This window comes from Notolepis coatsorum (assembly GCF_963971535.1).
Source record: "Notolepis coatsorum genome assembly, chromosome: 11".
NCBI classification, from domain to species: domain Eukaryota; kingdom Metazoa; phylum Chordata; class Actinopteri; order Aulopiformes; family Paralepididae; genus Notolepis; species Notolepis coatsorum.
In genome coordinates, this window is record NC_140175.1 from 37259165 (window position 1) to 37282800 (window position 23636).

Here is a 23636-nt window from a genome sequence, read left to right on the forward strand (position 1 = left end):
ACCCCGACACGACTGCTTTGCTGGCACGTGCGTGCGTGCGTGTGTGTGTGTGTGTGTGTGTGTGTAGTGTGTGTGTGTGGTGTGTGTGTGTGTGTGTGTGAGTGTGTGTGTGTGTGTGGTGTGGCGCAAGCACGTGCAAAGAGGGGTCTTTTAGGGGCGCAATTATCCTGCAGATCTCTCCAGATGGTATTCCCACCTCGCCTGGCTCACATTAGACACGCTAATAGACCTCCGCAGGCTATTCCTGGTGCTGCAGCAGAGAAGTGGGCCGCGCTCCCAGGGAAAGGCTCCAGGGACACACACACACACACAGTCACACACACACACAAGGGGGAGCGGTGGTGCCGGGTGGGGGGGGTAAGGGTGCAGACAGACATCCTGCAGACAGACAAGACAGAATGACTGGCTTTGGGAGGCTCTTCTTTAAAAAGAAAAAGTAAAAAATAGAGGTGGATTGAAGTGACAGAGCGGCGTCGGCATGTGACAATACAGGCGAGGTGTTCCGGTCTTCGAAAAGGATGTCGTCCCGCTTCCTAAATTGTTGACTATTGCAGCCCCCCCCCCCCCCCACCCCATGTGCATAAACTAGAAGCCACAGTTACTTTCTGCCTCTTTCTTCCTTAAATGTTTGTCACTTTGCCCCGAAGGGGGTTGAAAAACAAGAAAAAACATCATTATTGTCAGGCAGCTCAGGTCATCAGGTTTCTTAAAACACTAGCTGTTGGGGTCTTTTGAAGTGGCAAAGACCTCTCTCTCTCTCTCTCTCTCTCTCTCTCTCTCTATCTCTCTCTCTCTCTCTCTCTCGCTCTCTCTCTCTCTCTCTGCTTCATCCCGCTTCCCTGTTGGCCTCCGCTGGCTCCATTTCCACGGTGCAGTGGGGTATTCACCCTCCATGCAACCCAGCCCTGGAGGATTGGGGGCATACAGCCCTGAGCCAGGGAGGAGAGAGGGAGGCAGGGAGAGAGATAGAGAGGGAGGGGAGGAGAGAGGGAGGGAGAGGGAGGGAGAGAGAGAGGGAGGGAGAGAGAGAGGGAGGGAGAGGAGAGCGAACAGTATTCGGGTTTGTTTTCCTTCCGTCTGCATCATGTGTGCTGCACAGTGCACACATGACCTGGTGTGTGGTGTGTGTGTGTGTGCGTGCGTGCGTGCATGCGTGTGTGTGTGCGCGTGCGTGCGTGCGTGCATGTGTGTGTGCGTGCATGTGTGCGTGCGTGCGTGCGTGCGTGTGTGTGTGTTTGTGAACGTGTGGATGTTTGCAGGAGTGTGTGGTGAGAGTACAGGAGGAACATGGACGGGACAGCGTGTGTCTACAAACACTGAGAGCCACTAAACAAGTAGTGGTGTCATTCCCATATAAGATACGGCGAGAGCGTTTGGCCACAGACAGAACCCTCAGGGCTACATCCACAAAGATGCCAACACTGAAGAATGTGCAAAACACGACACGTAGAAAGTCACCCTGTTCCAGACAAAAACTCCACACGACTGACCATGAGAGTCATTCTACATCATGTACCATATATATACCGTTGATTTATATACAGGCTATGTACAATCTACTATACAGACTATAAGAACATCACATTCAAAGCCTGTCACAATCAACCCCCCCCCCCCCCTCTCTCTCTACAGTATATCTGACAAACTCACCTTCCGAGGCACAAAGACCACATGAGAGCTCCTATTCCTGTTATCCAGGCTGAGTATTAAAAGATAAGGGTCAGCCTCAAGTTAGCTGTGGTGGAGAAGCTGCTGCCTCCAAAATAGTCAGAGCTCCTCTCAGTCCGCAAGGGATCCTTCCTCACTGCGGCTGTCAAATGAGATCCATAGGAGGAGGTCAGCGAGCCTCCTAACTACTCCTGCACGTCTGTCCCTCTGGAGGACAGCACCTTCCTTCCTTCCTCCCTCTGGCCACCCTCCACCACCCCCACCCGCCCCCTCGCATCACGCATCTCTTTTTTTTGCTAATTGTGTAGTGTATTGCTTAAAAAAGTCAGAGTGTGACATGCATGCACACCCCCCCCCCCCCACACACACACTCAAATGTGTGCACACACACACTCCCTTGCTCACCTCTCGAGTACTTCTCTGAGAACTCCACCATAGTATGTAACATGGGCGCCAGCTGAGAGCTCCTTCATCGTGTGTATGGGTATGAGCGCTAGTGCATGTAAGTGCATGTATGTGTGTGTGTGCGTGTGTGTGTGTGTGTGTCAGAGCATCAGGAGGCCCGACAGGGGTTTGTTGTTCCAGAGTCACATTCCTCTAACCCTTGAGAGGCTCCACTGGAGCTTTATATAGTCCTGGGGGCCTGGGGGGAGGCGGGCCCAGGGCTCACCCAATCACCACGCTGGTATTCGGGTGAGGACGGAATCCGTCTGCCGGGCTTTGGATTTATGGGCCTATAGTAAATGCTTTCATTTTCACAGCTACTCACTGTGGCTACAGCTACTGATACTGAGGAATACTGTTACGTCTACACCTGTTGCTGGGGCTGACACCTACAACAACTGTAGCTTTTAACTAAACAAACACCAGGGGATCCATGAGCAAAAACCTTTTTCTTTGTATGGTCAACCAGTCATAGTGGTTGATCGATTCAGATTTTTTGAAAATAATTAATCTAATTAAGGGGACAAGGGCCAATTAAGCCAAAGGGGACAGGCAGAACTGACAACCTTTACCAGCATTTGGCTGAGAGCTGCTGCTGTACAAATATGGTTCAATACCTGAGTGGAGCAAATTATCCCAAGTCGAAAATGTGTATATTTTTCCATACTGAAGGTATATTCTTAGTAGAAGTATATATAGTAAGTATAGTATAGTGAGTATGTCTACCCAAATGTACTTTTCTGAGAGTCTGTAATGTATTTTTGTTACTTTGTATGTGCTTTTGTGTACTAATTAAAAGCACACATTTAGCATGAGCGTGCTGCAAGTGTAATCTAAGTACACTTAAAAAAAACTGAGATGTTTACCAAAATTAAAGGGATATATCATGTAGAACGTGTCAAGTTTCAGTAGTCTTACCCCTATCTAAGGTAATCTTAAAGTAAGCTAGAGACCACTGCTGTGCCTGTTGTCTGCTGTCAACACCACCATTCCTCGCAGGGGTCAGGCTCCTCATTCACTTGCATTCATTTTGGAGACCTAGTCTAAATATTATCCTTCTTGAGTATAAACAAACTACTGCTGCGTATATTTAAATAATACCGTCAAAGGTACGTGTCTGTTTTGGCATTTGATGTGTCCTTACAGATGTATTTCCTTAAAAAAATAAAAGCAGATCTGGTCAATTTGTTGTATTTGTTTGTATTGTGTTTGAGGTGGGGGGGGTTACCCATGGTTACGTGCTGCCTTGTTGCAATAAATCACACTCCTACGCAAAGCTGTCTCTATGCTTGACTCGTCACACAGCCTGCTAAACACCTCTGCCCAAGAGAGAAAAAATCGGTACCAAATCCGGACACCCACGACCAAATTAGTTTGGCTATAACTTTGAATTGGGTGTACAGAGTCACTATACCTTTACTGCTGCATTCATCACCGTTTCCGTGAACACAGTGAATAATCATGGCTACACAAACTAATTTCAACTCATTGTCGGTTCTCATATATAAAAGAGACAAAAATATGTATAATATTTTTTATTCACTATGTTAAGGGAAGATAATATGAGTATAGGTAGCACCGGTTAGTTAACTTGCTTTCTGGGAAGAGATATTTGACAGTGGAACGCAAGTGGAATGTCTTCCAACTCTCTGCATAGGAGAATGGGAAGAAATATTCCAAACATTCTGTGAAAAGTTGACAGTTGGTCAAACTAAACATCAAGTGAAAAATAGTTCCTTTACTGATCATTTTAAAATGGCAACATTAGCTTGAAAAAACAAGTAGTTTGTTTATACAGAAGTATTACATTTAGATTTGGTCCTCAAAATGAATGGAATGGAGAATGAGGAGCCTGATACTTGGGAGGAATGGTGGTGTTGATAGTGGACGACAGGGACAGCAGCGGTCGTTAACTTAAAGTTCTTCTAAAGTGTACTAAATAAGTAAACTTATTAAAAGTGTACAATGCCCCGGAGTGGGTGATGTTTTACTACATTGAGCACTCAAAATGCTATTGCGTGCGCACAAGATACGTTTTGGTTAATTTGTGCGCACAAATTATACAAATTAACAAATTGTACCTTTTTTTAATCAAAACGTGGGAACAAATTGTGTAAATCGTGCACACATATGAACCAAAACGTGGGAACGAATTGTATATGCAATAGCATTTTGAGTGCTCAATATAGTAAAATGTGGCCTTGATATATATTTTTTCTCTCTCTATGGCCACCCTGGGGCTCAAAGTGTACTATTTTGGTAAGTGAAAGAAATCAAAAATACATCGAAAGTATAATTTATATATATTTAAGCTTTAATCTTAAGGTACAACTTCAACTTCAATTGAACACAACTTTCTGAATACAGAAAAAGTATACTTAAGTATAATTTCAGGAATATACTTTTAATGCATTTAAAAAGAAAAAAAGGAAATTGTATTTATACACCAAGGTTTCTTCCTTTCCTAAAAATGTCTATGCGAACCCGGGGGGCTGGGGGGGGGGTTAAGAAGCGACCTGGGCTGTGTTGCAGCCACATGACCGCCAGATCAGAGGAAGAGACTGTCACAACTTTTTATGCCACTGTGGGAATTCGTATGAACTGCTGATGTGAATGTCTCTTTCCTCTGAACTTGTTTAAAAAAGAAAAAAATTATAAAATTATAAGTTGGTCACAAAAAAGGAATATACTTAAAAGATTACTTTGGATACGGTCAGGAATACTACCACTATCGAACCCTTGAGATGAGGAACCATATAGGCCTCTGCATTTTGAAATGTTTGACTGATCCAGGATTTTCAGTCAATCCAATCAATCTGAATCACTTTGGTAGGACTCTGAGGCCTTGTCCAGACTGAGACGAGTTTGGGTGTATCCGCCAAAGTATTTTATAGTATGCATGTTTCGTCCAGACGGAACCGCGTTCTGGGAGCCTGAATACGCCATTTTCTGAAAACGGGTCCCAGAGTGAACAAATCTGAAGACGCCAGCCTTGCGATTCCGTCTTTACAAGCCAGTACGCATCTTTCCTGAACCGATAACGCAATAGCCCACCACTCCCTTAATCCGCATGCGCAAACCCAGCCAACAAAAAAGAAACCTTTACATTTACATTTACATTTAGTCATTTAGCTGACGTTTTTATCCAAAGTGACTTACAAGTTCTGTACGACAAGTCATCAGGAAGGGCACAACTCTATCAGCTGAGTAACAATGTTCATCAAAGTGTTGAGTGCTACAGTGTAGGTTCGTATATTAAGTTTCAAGTTTCTTTAATAGTTGTCATACAGAAGTACAGAATACTTTTATACAAAATGCTTCTTACTGTTGCGCTCCAGAGACTATGCAAGACAAGATAAGTATGAAATAAAAGAACATAGTAAAATTAGAAGTAAAAAAAAATGAGGTCACAGTGTTCAGTTTAGACATATGTACAATGTTCGATGCAGAATAGACGTAGTTACCATACAATATACAATACTGTGCAGTGTACTAATATACAATACTATATAGTGCAAGGCAGAAATGGAGAAATGGGACGAGGTGCAATTTAGGTACAATTCACAGTAGGTGTACGAGTTGTAGTGCAAATCCTTTATCAATAAATATAAAGTGTAAGTGTGTTTGTGTGATCTAAAGTGTGGAGAGTGGGTGCTGCAGTGTGTTGTTTGTTTGAGTGAGTGTGTGCGTGTGGGTGTGTGTGCTGTGTGCATTTGATGGTTGTTGCATAGTGATTATTGTTCGTTTAGCAGCCTGATGGCCTGGGGATAGAAGCTTCTTCTGAGTCTTTCTGTGCTCGCCTTAAGACTCCGGTATCGCTTGCCTGACCGCAGCAGTTCAAAGAGGCAGTTGTTCGGGTGGCTCGAGTCCTTAATAATTCTCTTAGCCTTCCCCTTGCACCGCTTGTTGTAAATGTTCTGGAGGGTGGGAAGCCCCCCTCCAATTGTGCGTTCGGCTGAACGTGTCACTCTTTGTAGTCTGCTACGGTCTGCTATTAGGACAAGTGCATGACAGTAAGGTTAGTTAGGGTTTGATTATTATTATTATTATTATACGGCGAAAGATTAGACGGGTTTCGGCTGTCCTAACTGTGGTGGGCAGTTTGTTCCACCATTGTGGGGCAAGGACTGAGAAAAGGCGGCTTCTCCTTGATGACCCTCCGGGAGCTTGGATAGGAGTGGGTCTGAGACGGCCAGAAGATGCAGAGCGTAGGGGTCTTGAGGGTGTGTAGTTAGAGACCATTGACCGGAGGCAGGCGGGAGCGGTTCCCTTTCCGGTTCCGGTATGCTAGGTTTGGTTTGAAGCGGATTCAAAACATGATACAACATAGCTGCAGTTAGTTGCTTGTTCACCAACAATCTCAACATTTGTATTAGCGTTAGCTCAGAACACAGAACCGGTCGACACAAGTTGTTCCGCTAGCAATAACAACAATAATACTTCCGGTCGAGGGGTTTAAAAATAAAAGAGCAAAGTCTAAAACAGGAAAGACGTTTATTTTGTAAATTTGTGGCGGCGTTACAGCATTTTCAGTGGTTTCGTTTGGACGCACATATTTCTTGAGACAATTTCATGTTTATGGAAAACTGTTTTGAAATGAAAACTAAAAAGATCGGTTCCGTCTCCGTGTGGATGTGGCCTGAAAACGTTTGAAAACGTTCATCTGAAGGATTTAATTACCACCACTACTAATTACAACTAATCGTTCTGCAGTCAATTACTAAATTAAAATAATACACAAACTAACCTTTAGCCTACATGTGTCAAACTCGAGGCCTGTGGGCCAAATAAGGCCCGCCTAGCATTTTCAGCTGGCCCCCGGACTGATATTTGTTTATCAATTAATTTTGGCCCGCTGCCTCGCTGCAATTCAACTGGCCTGTGACACAAATCAAGCACACCTCCGTCTCACTGCACGCCAATACAAATGTCTCGACTTTTCGAGCAAAAGCAGAGATTGTCTGCACCTGGGTTGCATTTCATAGTGACTTGCCTAACCCTTCAATATCTTGGTTTATTTTGGCACTAGGCACTGTGTGTGTGTGTGTGTGTGTGTTTGTTGGAGGGGGGGCATTTACTTTGGCACTTCACCATACTGAAAAACTGTTTGTTGATATTGTTTACGTTACTTCTTAAGGCTAATGGGTACTGCTATCCCCAAACTAACATATTAGCTTGTAACTAGCTGAGAGAGCTAACAATGTTAACGTGTCATTTAGCTTTGGACCCCCCCCCCCCCCCCCCCAGACTCTTGAAACAGCACTGTGCAATACTACACCTACTGTAGACCTCAGTATATCTTTACTGTATTTATTTACTGTATATTTTATTCCATTTTTATTCTATTTTATTCTACTCTTATCTTAGGCAATTTAATTTGTTTTGTTATTCTTATTCGTGACCTGAGCTGTCTAAATGTTTAATGTTGAGAGCGATTTGCAGTGTCAAATTTCCCTCGGGATAATACAAGTATTTCTATTCTATTATATGATACTGTATCGCCCACTAGCCTACATTTCAACTAAATTTATATTACAAATATATAACTATTTGTATCGCAGACTGTAAACATGTAGGTGAATCAGCAGACACGTCTGGGGGCGACTCACTGATAATGACTGTTGTCTTTGCCCTAAAGGTTCGAATGTATTCTGTCTGATTTATCTGTCTGGAGACTTTTAGCCGAGCAGAGCGAAAGTTGGGTATCAAATCATTAATCATTAACCATTAATAACCGCGGTCATGTTATTCTAACGTCTGGTATGTTTGTATGTGTGTATGTGCTTGCGTGCCTGCGTGCACCCTGCAGAGAAAGTAACTAACTACTTTTGCTCAAGTACTGTACTTAACCACAGTGAAGAGTCCACAGTACTGTACTTAACCACAGTGAAGGGTCCACAGTACTGTACTTAACCACAGAGTCCACAGTACTGTACTTAACCACAGAGTCCACAGTACTGTACTTAACCACAGTGAAGGGTCCACAGTACTGTACTTAACCACAGAGTCCACAGTACTGTACTTAACCACAGTGAAGGGTCCACAGTACTGTACTTAACCACAGTGAAGAGTCCACAGTACTGTACTTAACCACAGTGAAGGGTCCACAGTACTGTACTTAACCACAGTGAAGAGTCCACAGTACTGTACTTAACCACAGTGAAGGGTCCACAGTACTGTACTTAACCACAGTGAAGAGTCCACAGTACTGTACTTAACCACAGTGAAGGGTCCACAGTACTGTACTTAACCACAGAGTCCACAGTACTGTACTTAACCACAGAGTCCACAGTACTGTACTTAACCACAGAGTCCACAGTACTGTACTTAACCACAGAGTCCACAGTACTGTACTTAACCACAGAGTCCACAGTACTGTACTTAACCACAGAGTCCACAGTACTGTACTTAACCACAGTGAAGGGTCCACAGTACTGTACTTAACCACAGAGTCCACAGTACTGTACTTAACCACAGAGTCCACAGTACTGTACTTAACCACAGAGTCCACAGTACTGTACTTAACCACAGAGTCCACAGTACTGTACTTAACCACAGAGTCCACAGTACTGTACTTAACCACAGAGTCCACAGTACTGTACTTAACCACAGAGTCCACAGTACTGTACTTAACCACAGTGAAGAGTCCACAGTACTGTACTTAACCACAGTGAAGAGTCCACACAGTACTGTACTTAACCACAGAGTCCACAGTACTGTACTTAACCACAGTGAAGGGTCCACAGTACTGTACTTAACCACAGTGAAGGGTCCACAGTACTGTACTTAACCACAGTGAAGGGTCCACAGTACTGTACTTAACCACAGTGAAGGGTCCACAGTACTGTACTTAACCACAGAGTCCACAGTACTGTACTTAACCACAGTGAAGGGTCCACAGTACTGTACTTAACCACAGTGAAGAGTCCACCGAGTTGCAGACCGTTGCAGATAACGTTGCTCTTCCGTGATGAGGCAGCCAGCCGCAATGTGGATGCCTTCTAGCCATTACCGTCCAAACCAGCTAACGTTATCGCAGCTTATAGCTAGCAACATTGCGGCGATGTGGCAGTCCTTAACATCTGCATTTTCTTCTGCTCGATACAGGATTTGTATGTTTCCCTCAGGTTCTTGCATGAATATATGCCCAATGCAATAAGCTAGGCCAGTGGTATGGTTTTGCTTTAGACAGGAGGGTAATGGCTAGATGGCATCCACATCACAGCCGGCTGTCTCTGACTGTGGAAGAACGACGCTCTGTGCAACGGTGTGGAGCGCTGTGGGTTTTGAAGAAAATGAACCTAAACGATGTCTCTGCAGCTTTATGAATGTCTCCCATTTGAATATTTATACTTTCATTTTAAGGGACTATTATTTAGAAGGATATGCTACTTTTGACTATTTAGCCACAATATCTGCACTGAATTCATTCATTTGTGTGCTTTTTATAGCTCCTGATTCCTTTACCACATGCGTGAGTGTGTGCGTGTGTGTGTATGCGTGTGTGTGTGTGTGTGTGTGTGTGCGCGTGTGTGTGTGTGTGCGTGTGTGTGTGTGCGTGTGTGCGTGTGTGTGTGCGTGTGTGTGTGTGCGTGCGTGTGTGTGTGTGTGTGTGTGTGTGTGTGTGTGTGTGTGTGTGTGTGTGTGTGTGTGTGTGTGTGTGTGTGTGTGTGTGTGTGTGTGTGCGTGCGTGCGTGCGTGCGTGCGTGCGTGCGTGCGTGCGTGTGTGTGTGCGTGTGGCTGAACCTCCGGGCGGATGAGAAGGAGGAGGGACAGACACTAATGGACCCATAACACCCCTGAGGGGGGGAAGCTGAAGCACCTGGCCTGCATCTGAACAAAGGTGACAATGGCGGGGGAGAGGCGGAGAGGATACGGGGCAGCCGGAGAAAACAGCTGTGTGTTACAATGCAGACGAGAGGACAGACGCGCGGGGGCGGGTATGTCGAGTTTTTGCATAGAACTAAATATAACCTGGCTGTATATCGTTTTGCTCTACCTGCTCACCATCTGCTTAGAATGCTTTCAAAATGGCAGCAAAGCGGCCGAGCCATATTGGTGTATGGGTGCTGCTGACATGGGCCCAACGTGAACGTGCTTCTGAGGGGTGGGGAGGGACAAGTGGAGCTAAACACAGTGGACACAGTTGCACAGTTTATCCGTTCTGATTTTGGCCGTTAAGCCGACTCAAAGTTAGATTCTTGAATAAATTCTGTAGCATATAGGTTATAGCTTACCATCTGTGTTTAAACGTTTGCTTGCAGTTGTAAACTATGCATCTGAAAGCAGACGTTCTGGGATCAATTAGCTTGATACAGTACTATCTTCCTCTGCCATGTTCCAATCGTAGGCCACTTACTTTTCAACTGTAAATGCGTGAAGGACATCAACCAAACCCACCCACAGTCCTTAACCAGCTAATGTGGTTATTAACTGATTCAATTGCAAATCAATCTTGGTCGAGAGGGAGTGAAATCTGCCATAAACAACTTTCGAGGTGTTTGTTTAATGTTGCTGTTAATAACCCTTTCACTGCCACACGACAGCCGGTTAACCCTTTCACTGTGACAATACAGAAGGTTAGCCCTTTACTATCTCACAACCGACGGCGATGCTCCATCATTAGCTCCGCGGATGCGGAGCTAATGATGCTAATGATGGAGCATCGCCGTCGGTTGTGTGATAGTAAAGGGGTTAACCTTCTGTCGTGTGGCAGTGAAAGGGTTAAGAAGGAAAATGATTCACACCAGGTGGAGAGACATTTGCGTGAGTCTGTGATGTTAAATCCACGTGCTGCATCAAACCTGTAAGACATCATCCTCCACCTGTACTGGTTATAGACTCCTCATGTTCTTCATGAACTCCAATATACAAGGACCGTCCATATGTTATGCTCCCTCCCCCTCGCTAAAGCTAGTACACCATCTTGAAGACGACGTGGCACAAACGGGCCCAATTCTCTCCACCTTTTCGGCCGCACTGTGAAGCTGCTGCCTGGGGCCTTGAGTTTTTGTTCCAAGCCGAGATATCCACCATTTTGAATAATGTGACATCTGGACTCACAAGCTGCTCTCTAGCGTGGAGGTAAATCCCATTATTGACTATTATTGACATCAGGAGCTGTCCAAAGACACAACGTACACGTACAGCATATTACAATGTAATGTGGATGTGAAGTAACATTTTTATAAGCAATGTACATCGATATATCATGTACATATACAGGATATATACACGTTGGAATGAAAAGAGGAGTGTAGGAGGCGGGAGCAGGGGATAGCAGGAGGAAGAGAGAGAGAGGGAGAGAAAGAGAAGGTGTCTGGCCGAGGGCCCTTCCCCCTCAGTGCTACCTCATGTTCCTCCTCTAGGATTGCGTCTCCCAGGCCAGCAGGAAAGCTCGGAGTGCAATCTGCTCGGAGGGCTTGTCACATTACTTCTAAACACCACAAATCAAGGTTTTAGATGATTCATAATCGGATTGATCATATTCAGTCCTGCAAATGCTGTAGCGTCTGTGTCAGAGGTGAAATTGTCACGATGGAACGGTAGACACATGGATTCGATATCGTTTATCATCATGTAAATGTTTATCATAAAAACGAATGTATATATTTCCGAAATGTTAGCCGACTGGCTAACGGTTTAATTCTGCGTATTAAAGGTTCAGTATTGTCAGGGTGAGCGATGTGAAGCATCCTTCCACAGTAAACCTGAAGCTATAGCCAGCTCAATTAAAGTGTTAGCTTAGCTTATCTAGATGGCCTTCTCTAAAACCCAAGTCCATTCTACGCAGGCTTTGCTAAGGTCACTATCACCATTCCTCAGTATTAAAGCGGAACTTGGACGCATTAAGACAAAGACGGCCACGTTGCTTAAGACACGATAAGAGACTTTGCTCATTGAATCGGTGAAGAGGGAGACAATTATATGGTTCTCTGTAGTGTCTTTTACAACCTGTTCAAGGCAGGAATGTCGTGCCATTATTCTGCCCCTCTGTATAAAAGGTACAAACACGGAATGGGGGGGTCATAGTTGTTCCGGCATAAAGCTGCCAGCAGAGGTAGTCACATTGCCGGGGTGGGTTCCCCCCAGCATCTGTACATGGGACTGCCGGACTGCTGGGACAGGGGTGTAATGTTTTGATGATGTGGTTAATTATGTGGGGGTTAGCTTGTAGGTAATAGTTGTTGCATGAAAGGTAGGACAAATTTAAAAAGACTGACATGATATAATAATAATAATAATAATAATAATAATAATAATAATAATAATAATAATAATAATAATAATAATAATAATAATAATAATAATAATAATAAATAATAATAATAATAATAATAATAATAATAATAATAATAATAATAATAATAATAATAATAATAATAATAATAATAATAATAATAATAATAATAATAATAATAATAATAATAATAATAATAATAATAATAATAATAATAATAATAATAATAATAATAATAATAATAATAATAATAATAATAATAATAATAATAATAATAATAATAATAATAATAATAATAATAAGAAGAAGAAGAAGAAGAAGAAGAAGAAGAAGAAGAAGAAGAAGAAGAAGAAGAAGAAGAAGAAGAAGAAGAAGAGAAGAAGAAGAAGAAGAAGAAGAAGAAGAAGAAGAAGAAGAAGAAGAAGAAGAAGAAGAAGAAGAAGAAGAAGAAGAAGAAGAAGAAGAAGAAGAAGAAGAAGAAGAAGAAGAAGAAGAAGAAGAAGAAGAAGAAGAAGAGGCTATACATGTTTTATGTCTAATTAAAATAATATGCAACTTTTACCTTAATGAGTTTTTTTTTTATTTAAAAAAAATTCACAGTACATAATGAACTGGCTGTCCTTGACTCGTACACCAGTCTCGAGACAAAACAGAAACACTGCATCATCTACTTCAGGAGCCTACCTGCGATTACTACAGACATTTCCAGGGGCAGAGGTAACACCTGTGGCCGTCAGAACTGGACTGCAGATCTTTGGAGATATTCCAGCTGTTCATTAGACTCCGTGCTTGTGATTTTCTAAACCAGAAAGTTCTAATTTCACCTCTAATTACACATGTTTCAAAAGCCTAGAGAAAGCTTGTCTTTACTCATCATCATGAGTCATGCACGTCAAATTGATTATATTTCCCTAAGCTATTGTGACTCTAAACTAATTAGGGAGAGAAGAACAAAATACCTGCCAAACCTATTTCAGAAGAAGTGGTGGAAGAAGTACACAGTTCCTTTATTAAAAGTAGAAATACCCAGATAAATGAGTACTCTGGTAAAAGTAAAAGTCCTCCATTCCAATTATACTTAAGTAAAAGTAGAGAAGTATTTGCTATTGAATGTACTTGATATGTAGTATCTAAAGTAAAAATATGCATTGTATATGATGTTTGTGTATTCCAGTGCTTGGGAGTATTCATTCCTCAATCCATTGTCCTCTATATGTTATGTTAAAGTGGTATGTGGTCCAAAACCACAACCACAACCTTTTCTCCACTGCATCCCTATTATTGCTATGGCGTTTATAATGGTTGTGTTTGCTGTTTTAATTAAGAGGTGTTGTTTAAGATGTTGTCTGTAAGATTCTTCCTACTGCTGAGCCACACCTCGTTTCCTAACTCGTCTACGCCGTCTTGCTTTGACGTTGGCCCGGTTTTACAACACCCACACATGGGGGTGCCATTTTTGTTTTGTCCGGCGTAAAAAAAGCAAAGCTGGCATATTGAGGGGTCTCTTTTATGGCAATATCTCTGTTTAAACGGGACTTTTAAAAGCCTGGATTGACGCAAGACAAGTCCTCGTAAGACCAGGTGTTCCCTTTTCAAACAGGAAACAGGCGGTTAGGTTTATTTGACAGGTTAAGCTACCGGGTTTTCTCTTGCCAAGGGGCGCTGCGCTTTACCTTGGCCAATAATGGCACAGTAACAAACTGTTAGCATCTCATGTTAAATTAAATGAAATTGTTAAAATGGGCCGGGCTTATATGGGTTACGCTTAAGGATGGAAGGTTTAGGTCCGGTATAGTCTCATGCATTGCATGTGCAAAGGCTATATGAGAACTCACTCTAACCGATGAATGAATGTTTTATATCATCCTGTAGAGTAGTAGACTCCTCTCCTCTCCTCACAGATATCAACGCCCTGGGTCTGTGTAATGATCCACCTATGCCAGGCAAGGACATACAGCATGGGCCAGAGCAGGAGACCATTCTAGACAGTTGTAATAGTTGTGTTTGTTGGTCCTGCAGTCCTGATTTGAGCAAACAATGGTGCGACGGATCCATGTCAGTGCTTCCGGGTCAACCTATAATCTCCCACTAACATGTAGGCCAGTAGCAAACCAGACATTACTGACACCAATCTCTCTGTGTAGATCCACTGACGCTGGGACACAGTGAAAGAGATCCACTGATGCTGGGACACAGTGAAAAAGATCCACTGACGCTGGGACACAGTGAAAGAGATCCACTGGCGCTGGGGACACAGTGAAAAAGATCCACTGACGCTGGGACACAGTGAAAGAGATCCGCTGACGCTGGGACACAGTGAAAGAGATCCACTGACGCTGGGACACAGTGAAAGAGATCCACTGGCGCTGGGACACAGTGAAAGAGATCCACTGGCGCTGGGACACAGTGAAAGAGATCCACTGGCGCTGGGACACAGTGAAAGAGATCCACTGGCACTGGGACACAGTGAAAGAGATCCACTGGCGCTGGGACACAGTGAAAGAGATCCACTGATGCTGGGACACAGTGAAAGAGAGCCACTGACGCTGGGACACAGTGAAAGAGATTCCACTGGCGCTGGGACACAGTGAAAGAGATCCACTGGCGCTGGGACACAGTGAAAGAGAGCTGGATGACGTGGTCCTGGGTAGTTGAAGGGGATACTGATTCAGAAGTGACTGATCATGTGTTGCTCCTTGTCACAAAACACAATGAATGAATTATGTATTCACGTTCATATGCGTGCTGTGTGTTCCACGCTTGTATTTTGTCTGTGTGTGTAGACCTTTTCACGTCTTCAACGGTTTAAGTGCAAATGGCTCTCTCTCTCTCTCTCTCTCTCTCTCTCTCTCTCTCTCTCTCTCTCTCTCTCTCTCTCTCTCTCTCTCTCTCTCTCTCTCTCTCTCTCTCTCTCTCTCTCTTCTCTCTCTCTCTCTCTCTCTCTCTCTTTCTCTCTCCTCTCGCTCTCATTGATTACAATGAGGGTAACATGTATAGACATGTTTGTCGTCCGTGTCAGACTCCTGATCAGAACAATGGAGGCAAAATTACAATATGCATAGTATGCATATGAAGGTGCATGTATCTTGAGAAACGGTTATACAGCATGAGCACCAAGTGACTTAACACTTACAAACAGGACACTCGTCTATAGGGATGCAATTATGCTTAATACAGTATGTGACGTTATACACAGGTGCTGGAATCCTATTGTGAACGTTTCTATATTGAGCAACAATACCATTATGAGATGGTTACGTCAGTCCACAGCTGTGGAAAACAGACATAGGGCCTGCCTCACAGCAGCCCTGGAATGTGTGATGTACAGCCTTATATACTGGAATGGCAGTGTTTCTGTCATATACAGTTTGAAGCGGTGGCCAGCCCGCTGCATAATTATCGCCTCCGCTGCTGCTTCAGAATCTTATGAAATGTCATGAAGTCGCAATTACACGGCCGTCCGCTTTCTCTCCACTTTTGAGGCTGAGCAACTGAGAACAGTGACAGGAGGACGTCAATCACATGCAAAGTCATGACAACCGAATAAACGACGACACCAGTCGGGGAGGGCCGGGGACTAAAGCGGCAGGTGGACGGTTTGCAACACCTTTTCTTTGTAACACGGACGTCAGGAACTACAGCGTTTTCTCCCTGTTAACGTTAATAAGATAGATTTGACTGTTTAAATAATAATTTGCAATGGATCCTCTATTGATGTTCATGTCCAAGTAATTAGTATCGATATTATAATTAGATTGTGAAATAAGGTTCTGTTCTAGCTAACGTTAGCATAAATGTTGACATTAGCGAACTCAGTGAATCATAATACCGGTAAAGTTACTTCAATATATGGTAAAATAATTGCCAACAATGTTTAAATAAGCTATGTATACAAATATTCCTGATTGCACTTTCAAACAATAGTTCTCCAGGAAGAGAAAGACGCCGATTTGACGATGAGGAAGTCAGGTAACGTTACTTTAGCTAGGGAGGGGCTCAGAGGAAACACTGCTGGAACGGTCTCCTACTTACATGTCAGGCCCTTGAAAGGTTAAAGGTTTAAGGACACAACAAATCCTGAAGATGAGTAAAGGAGAAAAAAGAGAAAGGCGCAGAGAGAGGAGATGGAGGCTACGAGGGAAAGAATAGGCCTGATTTACACAGACAGGGTTTTATATTTCTTCTCCAGAGAATACACTAGACTAGAGATAGTCATGATGGATGGGGTTGAGAGAGAAGGGTGGGGGGGGGGGCGGGGGTGGAGAAAAGGATCATACTTTCTGAAAAGGAGGGTAAGAGTGGTTACGTGAAATACAGCTCAGAAAGATGGCAGAGCACTCCACTCAAGGCCAATATCTCTTTGATCAAAGAAGTCCTTAACTTAAGGCTATCCTACGTCATGCCACAGCTTCACACAATGGCATTGTGTCTCACTTTTCTACAACCAATAACAGAGCCAATTGAGACCTTCGACTACAATAAAGGAACAGCCTTCAAAAAAGCCTTCAGCATATAGTATTTACCCAAACTATTAAATAAATATGAAAAATACAGTCAACCAGTCCAGGAAATAACCTCCCATACAACCCAATAAGGTTGATATCTGACCCATGGCTTTACGTCAATACAGACTATGGAAACTGATACAATGTCTTCCTTATGCTGTTGGGAAATGATTCAATCTTCACATTTTGGCTAGCTGTGTCGGGGGGCCCCTGAATTATATAGATTATATCAAGACCCCCCAACATCTGGAGTGAAAACTTTCCCCATTTCCTACAGTCTTAGTCATGTGGGATGGATTGATATTTGAAACCGCTGTGGCAACAGATTCTGCTTGTACCATACTGGGGTTATGCACGGTACAGATGAGTTCTGTTGAGGGGGATTTTAGGTTTGTTTTGGCGTGATGCGCCTGGGAAAATGACATTATCTACGCCAAGATCTGTGTTGACGTTAGTGAGACAGAACATCTCTCCAGCACTCGCAATGATGAAGTATTGAGGATATGTTGGCCACAGTTTGGAGTGTAGGCTGAAAGTGGGGTCAATGGCCCGCTAGACAATGACTAAAAACCTGAACCAGAAGGACACTCAGAGAGTCCTAGATCCGCGTCCTGGATCCAGAGTGCTGCTGGTCTATGGCTACAAGATGTTATCGGCCTATACTTCATTCCTGCCATGAATGGAGCAAGACGCTCCTCTGCCTGCGCATGTCCTTCGACTTTTGAATCTCGGGACCGCACTCGAGCCAATAAACCGCAGGGGCATCAGCGTGTATGAACCATGACGGCACGTCTGATAATCCGCCACATTCAATTCTACTTCTACAGCTGTGACTGATCTCGTAAATCGTCACAAGTGTTAAAATTTCACTTTTAAAGCAAGTAGCTACACAGCATCTCCTGGTTTGGATTCTCTCCTTCCCCGAAGACTTGACTAGATGTGGAGTGAGAAAGTGGTGTGATTTCTGGCCAGACCAGCTGTCCTGTTTCAGGAAAAAATAGCGAACATTGTAAATACTTCACCCAAAAACACAGCAATGTTGGTGTAACTAAGAGAATGGCTGCTTTTTTCAGGTGAGCTTTTCCTGGTTGTTAAGAAGATGCCACTGAGCAATAGTGAACATTATACAACGGCATGCAAATTTCTCGATTCTGATTGGCCATTTACACGTCTTTATTGGCAACAATCCATGGTCCTGGGCTCAGGACCCGCCCACAACCGAATCACATAATCACTCCGCCGGCTCACTCCGGGAGAATGTTGATAGCGCCAGAATGTTGATAGCGCCATAAGCCCATAACGACTAAATATGAAGCGATTCTGTCAAGGGGAATGTGTTAGTCCTTTAAACAATGTTGGATGATGTAATTGATGGGTCTTGAGTCAATCTAGAACAAAAGAAAAATCGCGGATTGATTGATAGATTAATTGATTGATTTAAATTTCTACTTCCTTCCCACTGACTGCAGCGTTCACTCTCACACTGTCCGACGCTGGCGTACCCACAAACACACACACACACACACACACACACACACACACACACACACACACACACACACACACACACACACACACACACACACACACACACACACACACACACACACACACACACACACACACACACACACACACACACACACACACACACACACACACACACACACACACACACACACACACACACACACACACACACACACACTCCTGTCTGCAACAGCGGGGGAGTCAGACTGAGAGAGAAGCAGCGCTGTTTTAAGTGAGCATGGTCTATTGAATTGATTGATTGGTTGATTGCTAATTTTATTACTGTACCCCTGGTTTCCAACTGGTTAAGTTTAGGCTAAAAGAAATAAATAAAAAAATAGGGCGAAGAAAACGTTTTTTTTCCTATAGGGCAAAGAAAACCTTTTAATTTGTTTTACCTACTTTATATAGAAGCATCTAAGAATGAAGTTCTATGGAAAGTAGGTCTGCATTCCCTTAACAATTGTGTGTATTGAGCCGTACTGTATTGTACCCATTCTGCATCTGGTAATAAAATTTTCAATCAATCATTCCAATAATACACAGTTGGATGTGTTAGTTGGTTGGATGCACTTCAAGCTGCTTCCACATGAGGCAACTTCTCTCAATCATTCCAATAATACACAGTTGGATGTGTTAGTTTGGTTGGATGCACTTCAAGCTGCTTCCACATGGAGGCAACTTGTCTTTTTTGTAGTTGTGGGAACTACTTTTTCTGGCGGATGGTTTTTTCAATAAATCTTCGATTAATGTGTGTTTATTGTATAGAAATAAGGTTGGATGAATCTGGCAGTTGTATAAAAGCTTTACACCACTTGCAGTCGTGATTTGTGACCAATAAACCATGCCTAGGGGGGGTCTAACGACCACCCCTAGGCATGGTTTATTGGTCACAAACCACTCCTGCGCGTGATGTAATGCTTAATTAAATACTTATTCAATTAAAGAAGCACAACTCAAACTTCTTGAATAGTTTCTTAAATGGTAAATGGTGCATTTATATCCAAAGCGCTTTACAATTTTTGTTCCTCACATTCACTCACACATTCACACACCGACGGCTCAGGCAACCATGCAAGGTGCCAACCTGCACATCGGGAGCAATTAGGGGTTAAGTGTCTTGCTCAAGGACACATCGACACGCTGCCCGGGAGGAGCGGTAATCGAACCGGGAACCTTCCGACTACCAGACGACCACTCTACCTCCTGAGCCACTGTCGTTCCTTCTTACTGGGTGCACAGTCCAGACAAGCTCTTACGTAGTTACAGAAATAACAGAACTGTCCTTTAAGTGTGTTTTTTTAGTATGGCTATACGTTTATTTAGTTTCAGCTATAGCCTAAGCTTGATAGCGCTGAGGAAGGCGTATAGCTGAAACGTGTACGTTGACTCTGTCTGTACTAAATAAACTAAAGGACAGTTCTGTGCTGGTTGTTTCTGTAACAACATGAAATACTTAACCTACAAACCTACAAAGACTGTTCTGACAGCACCATATTGATGTAACCAAGAGATTCACTGAGATTATAATTTTTTTAATGCATAGGTATATCAACAATACGCAGTTCACTCTGTTGCTGAAGAGCTGATTACCAGAGTCTATAGGTGAGGCTTTGTGTAGTATCACCCTTGTGCGTTTACCTTTACCCTCAATGAATTCAAATAAAATACTTGTCGTTGACAGATTTGAAAAGATATTAAAAAAAAGATTGCCTACTGCCAGCCAATGTGCACGGTTTCATCCAAAAATCGGATCAGAACTGTAGGAGCTATGGCTGGTACGGACAGGCACACAGATACACAGATAGAAACACAGGAGTGAGCACGGTGTGAGCAGAAGTAACAAAACCGGCAGACTCCTGACATTCAATATTGGCAGCGAGAGTGCACAGCAATAATAAATAAATAATAATAAAGCTTGCTGAACTGGGGAAACTCAGTCGACGCTACTATTTTCCGCCAACAAAAGGTTGTCCACTGCTGAACATTGGACTGGAGATCCTTGTCCATCAAGAGCCAATCGGATTACTACCAACTACCTATAACCTATGTTGTGGAATATATTATCATGTCATTATAGATCTGTGTTGAGATATCATTTTATACAGCTTGACTGTTTCAGTGTGACCAGCTTGACTGGTTAATGTGTGTGTGTACTAACATCTCCCCAGCCATAACAAAGTTGTTGTTGCTTCCAGTGACTGAGAACCATTTTTGTTTACCTTCGTCATCATATCTGATATATTATGTTACGTCTGACAACTGTGTATTTAATATACGTCTGAACAGAGCTCTTGGTCAGTTCATGGCCAGATGCTACTGTGTGAACATGTGGTCTCTGACTGTAAACTGAACTTTCATTGTGGCCATGGTGAAATAAACTTTTCTATATTAATAATGACTCAGAATGATTCATGTTAACGGCTCATCGTTTTGTCCTTTAATATTTCCCATTACACCTACCAACATAATGATTACTACCAACTACCTATTACCTACCAACGTAACGATTACTACCAACTACCTATTACCTACCAGCATAATGATTACTACCAACTACCTATTACCTACCAACGTAACGATTACTACCAACTACCTATTACCTACCAACGTAACGATTACTACCAACTACCTATTACCTACCAACGTAACGACCATTTCCAAAATCACTGTTGACCAAGATGGCTAAAATTATCAATATAATTTCTGCCAAGGTGGAAGAGAAGTTGTTCACAAAGTTATCTAAAACTTTTATTTGAAAAACTGTACAAATAATAAGCATCTTGGTCATAACTTGGTAGCTCGGCGAGACCACTACAAAGACATAATCGGAGCCTTTCGCACATTTGCGACTCCCAAATATAGGCCGGCTGTGTTCAATGATTAAAGCAAATAAAAGGCTGGGCTAATAATTGAAGTTTTTACAGTATTAAAAGAAGTCTGTAACGCAACACACAAAACACCCCTCTTAACACCTGCAGATCTGACAACATCAGCTGAATAAACAGAGCTTCATTGGAACAATGACAGGAGATCCCATTGTCAGGGAAGAGGAGAGGGTCATGACTCAACCCCCCCCCCCCCCCCCCCTCCCCAACCCAGGTCTGAATGGAACCTTCACAAGATTTAAGAATGTTATAGTAAATTCATTGGGGGCTGATGTGATTGACAGCGAGTACATTTAAGCAAATAAGCGGCTGTTCAGCGATGATTCACTGATTCACGCCAGAGCTTATAGGACCGACACCGTTTGCAAGTTGCACTAATGCTGGGCTTAGCTGGCTAAGTTGTTGAGTGTCATTCAATCAACAGCTTTCAAGGTTAGCATCGTACACTGAAGCAGAAAGGAAAGAAGGACAGCTGTCACTCAAGTATTCAATTTAATTATTATTTGATTTAATATAATTGAATTATTATTTATTATTTTTTCAACAACAAATGTTTGTGTCATTACAGATGCAAATGGTCTACCTTTAGCCACGCTTATTCAAAATGTGTTTATTCACAGTGGATGGGTCTACCCCCCTTCATTACTGTCAAAATTAAAGCAGGGTTGTTGAAGCAATTTCTCTGTCTGTTTTGGATCATGGAGATGTAGTTTGACATGCTACTGCTTCCAGTCTAAAGCCTTTGTATTCTAGTACATCATTGTACCCTTTGATTTATCACCGGTGACAGTTATGGTACCCATCATTTTATCCTATATAATAAGGTTGGGTGGTCCTCTCTGGCAGAGATACGTGACTTTCACTGGCATCTGTTTCTGTAAAAAGCCATTATTAATGATATTCCACCCTACATCACTTCATTAATGGCCTGGGACTCTGGACCATATGATTGGCTTACGCTTAAGGTCCCCAGAGTTTGCACTGAATTAGGAAAATCGGCTTTTAGCTTCAATGCGACTATGCCCCCAACATGTGGAAGGTTTTGCAACTTTAGTACTTTAAAACGCAATACTTTAGTATCCATCTGTCAGTTTAAATCTATAATGGCCAACCATTTCACCTCAGTATGTAGTAATTTTAATTAATTGAAATTGTTTAATTGATTGACTTTTCTGTTTATATATAATTTTTTTTACTGTACCTCTCGACATCATTGTGAATGAGAGCTTGCTCTCAATGATCTTTCGAGGTTAAATAAAGACTGAATTAATGAATTGAGTAGAAATAAAAATAAAAATAAATATATGGGTAGGCATCAAAGCAAAATAAATAGAAATAGGTGTACATAAAAAAAAGTTAAGGCAAAACTATGACAAAATCTGTGGGAAAATGGAAAGTATTGCATACAGCTACAGTTTGAACACCTCTCAAAAATATCTATTGCTCATACAGTGCCTGATCCAATCACGCAAATATTTTTAGACAATTTCTCAGACAAAGAAATAACACCCTACTCAGTAGTGTTGAGCTCAGCTGTGGAATCTTAATCGCATAATCTGCTGGTTAACTAAGCAATAAGAGGAGAACGATCGAGCTGTATAGGACCCACCATCTTGAGGACTCGCAATTTCATTGTTCTCAGTGTGAAATAAGCTTTCATCTTGATTAACAGGGGCGTGAATGAACTCAATCAACAGCTGATGAATCACTGAGGTGTGAGCACAAACATCTAATACACACACACACACCTCACATCTAATACACACACACACGCACACACACACCTACCATTTCACACTTTCCCATCACACGCGACACGCTTCGCAACGCATACACATTTGACACCATGCACTCCAACCACACCATTTAGCACCTAATAAAATTAATGGACATCAGTTGTAATGATGAGCTTACACTTTCATTCTCTTTGCCTTGGGGGTGGAAGACAGCAAGACCCTTTTGTGTATCCAAACATCCCCACTGGAGTCAACCCCCTCAATCTGCTAACACACTTCACACATTCACGGACAAAAGCCTGATACTGTCTGCACAAAACCCCCGAGGCCTGGTACAAAGCACACCATTAGCATTCAACACTGGTTTTAACACTAGAGTTAAATGTCTTGAAAGGAGTCACTGAGGTGGTCAGGGCACGTTTGGGTTAGTACTGTCTGTCATGCTACTGTGAATGAATGAATGAAAACTTTATTTAACAGATTGCAGAATGGGTACAATACAGTACGGCTCAATACACACAATTGTTAAGGGGATGCAGACCTGAGAAAGACGTTTGTCTTGTTTACATCAGGGTAGACCTACATTAGCACTGAGTTAATGGCATTGGGTTGAGCAGGCCTATGC

General features: G+C 42.7%; 1 protein-coding gene across 2 annotated transcripts in view; it reads right to left on the minus strand.

Moving 5' to 3' along the window:
• The window catches only part of rgs3a (regulator of G protein signaling 3a), a 149839-nt gene that overhangs the window by 10781 nt on the left and 115422 nt on the right, over positions 1-23636 (minus strand). The window contains exon 1 of one of the 2 annotated variants that reach the window (XM_084324086.1): positions 1651-1793. The exons of the other annotated variant lie outside the window; for it this stretch is intronic. Within the exon in view, the coding sequence (XP_084180212.1) occupies positions 1651-1673 (23 nt within the window). The 5' untranslated portion in view covers positions 1674-1793. Of the gene's footprint in view, positions 1-1650; positions 1794-23636 lie in introns of those variants that run through there. 2 annotated transcript variants of the gene reach the window in all.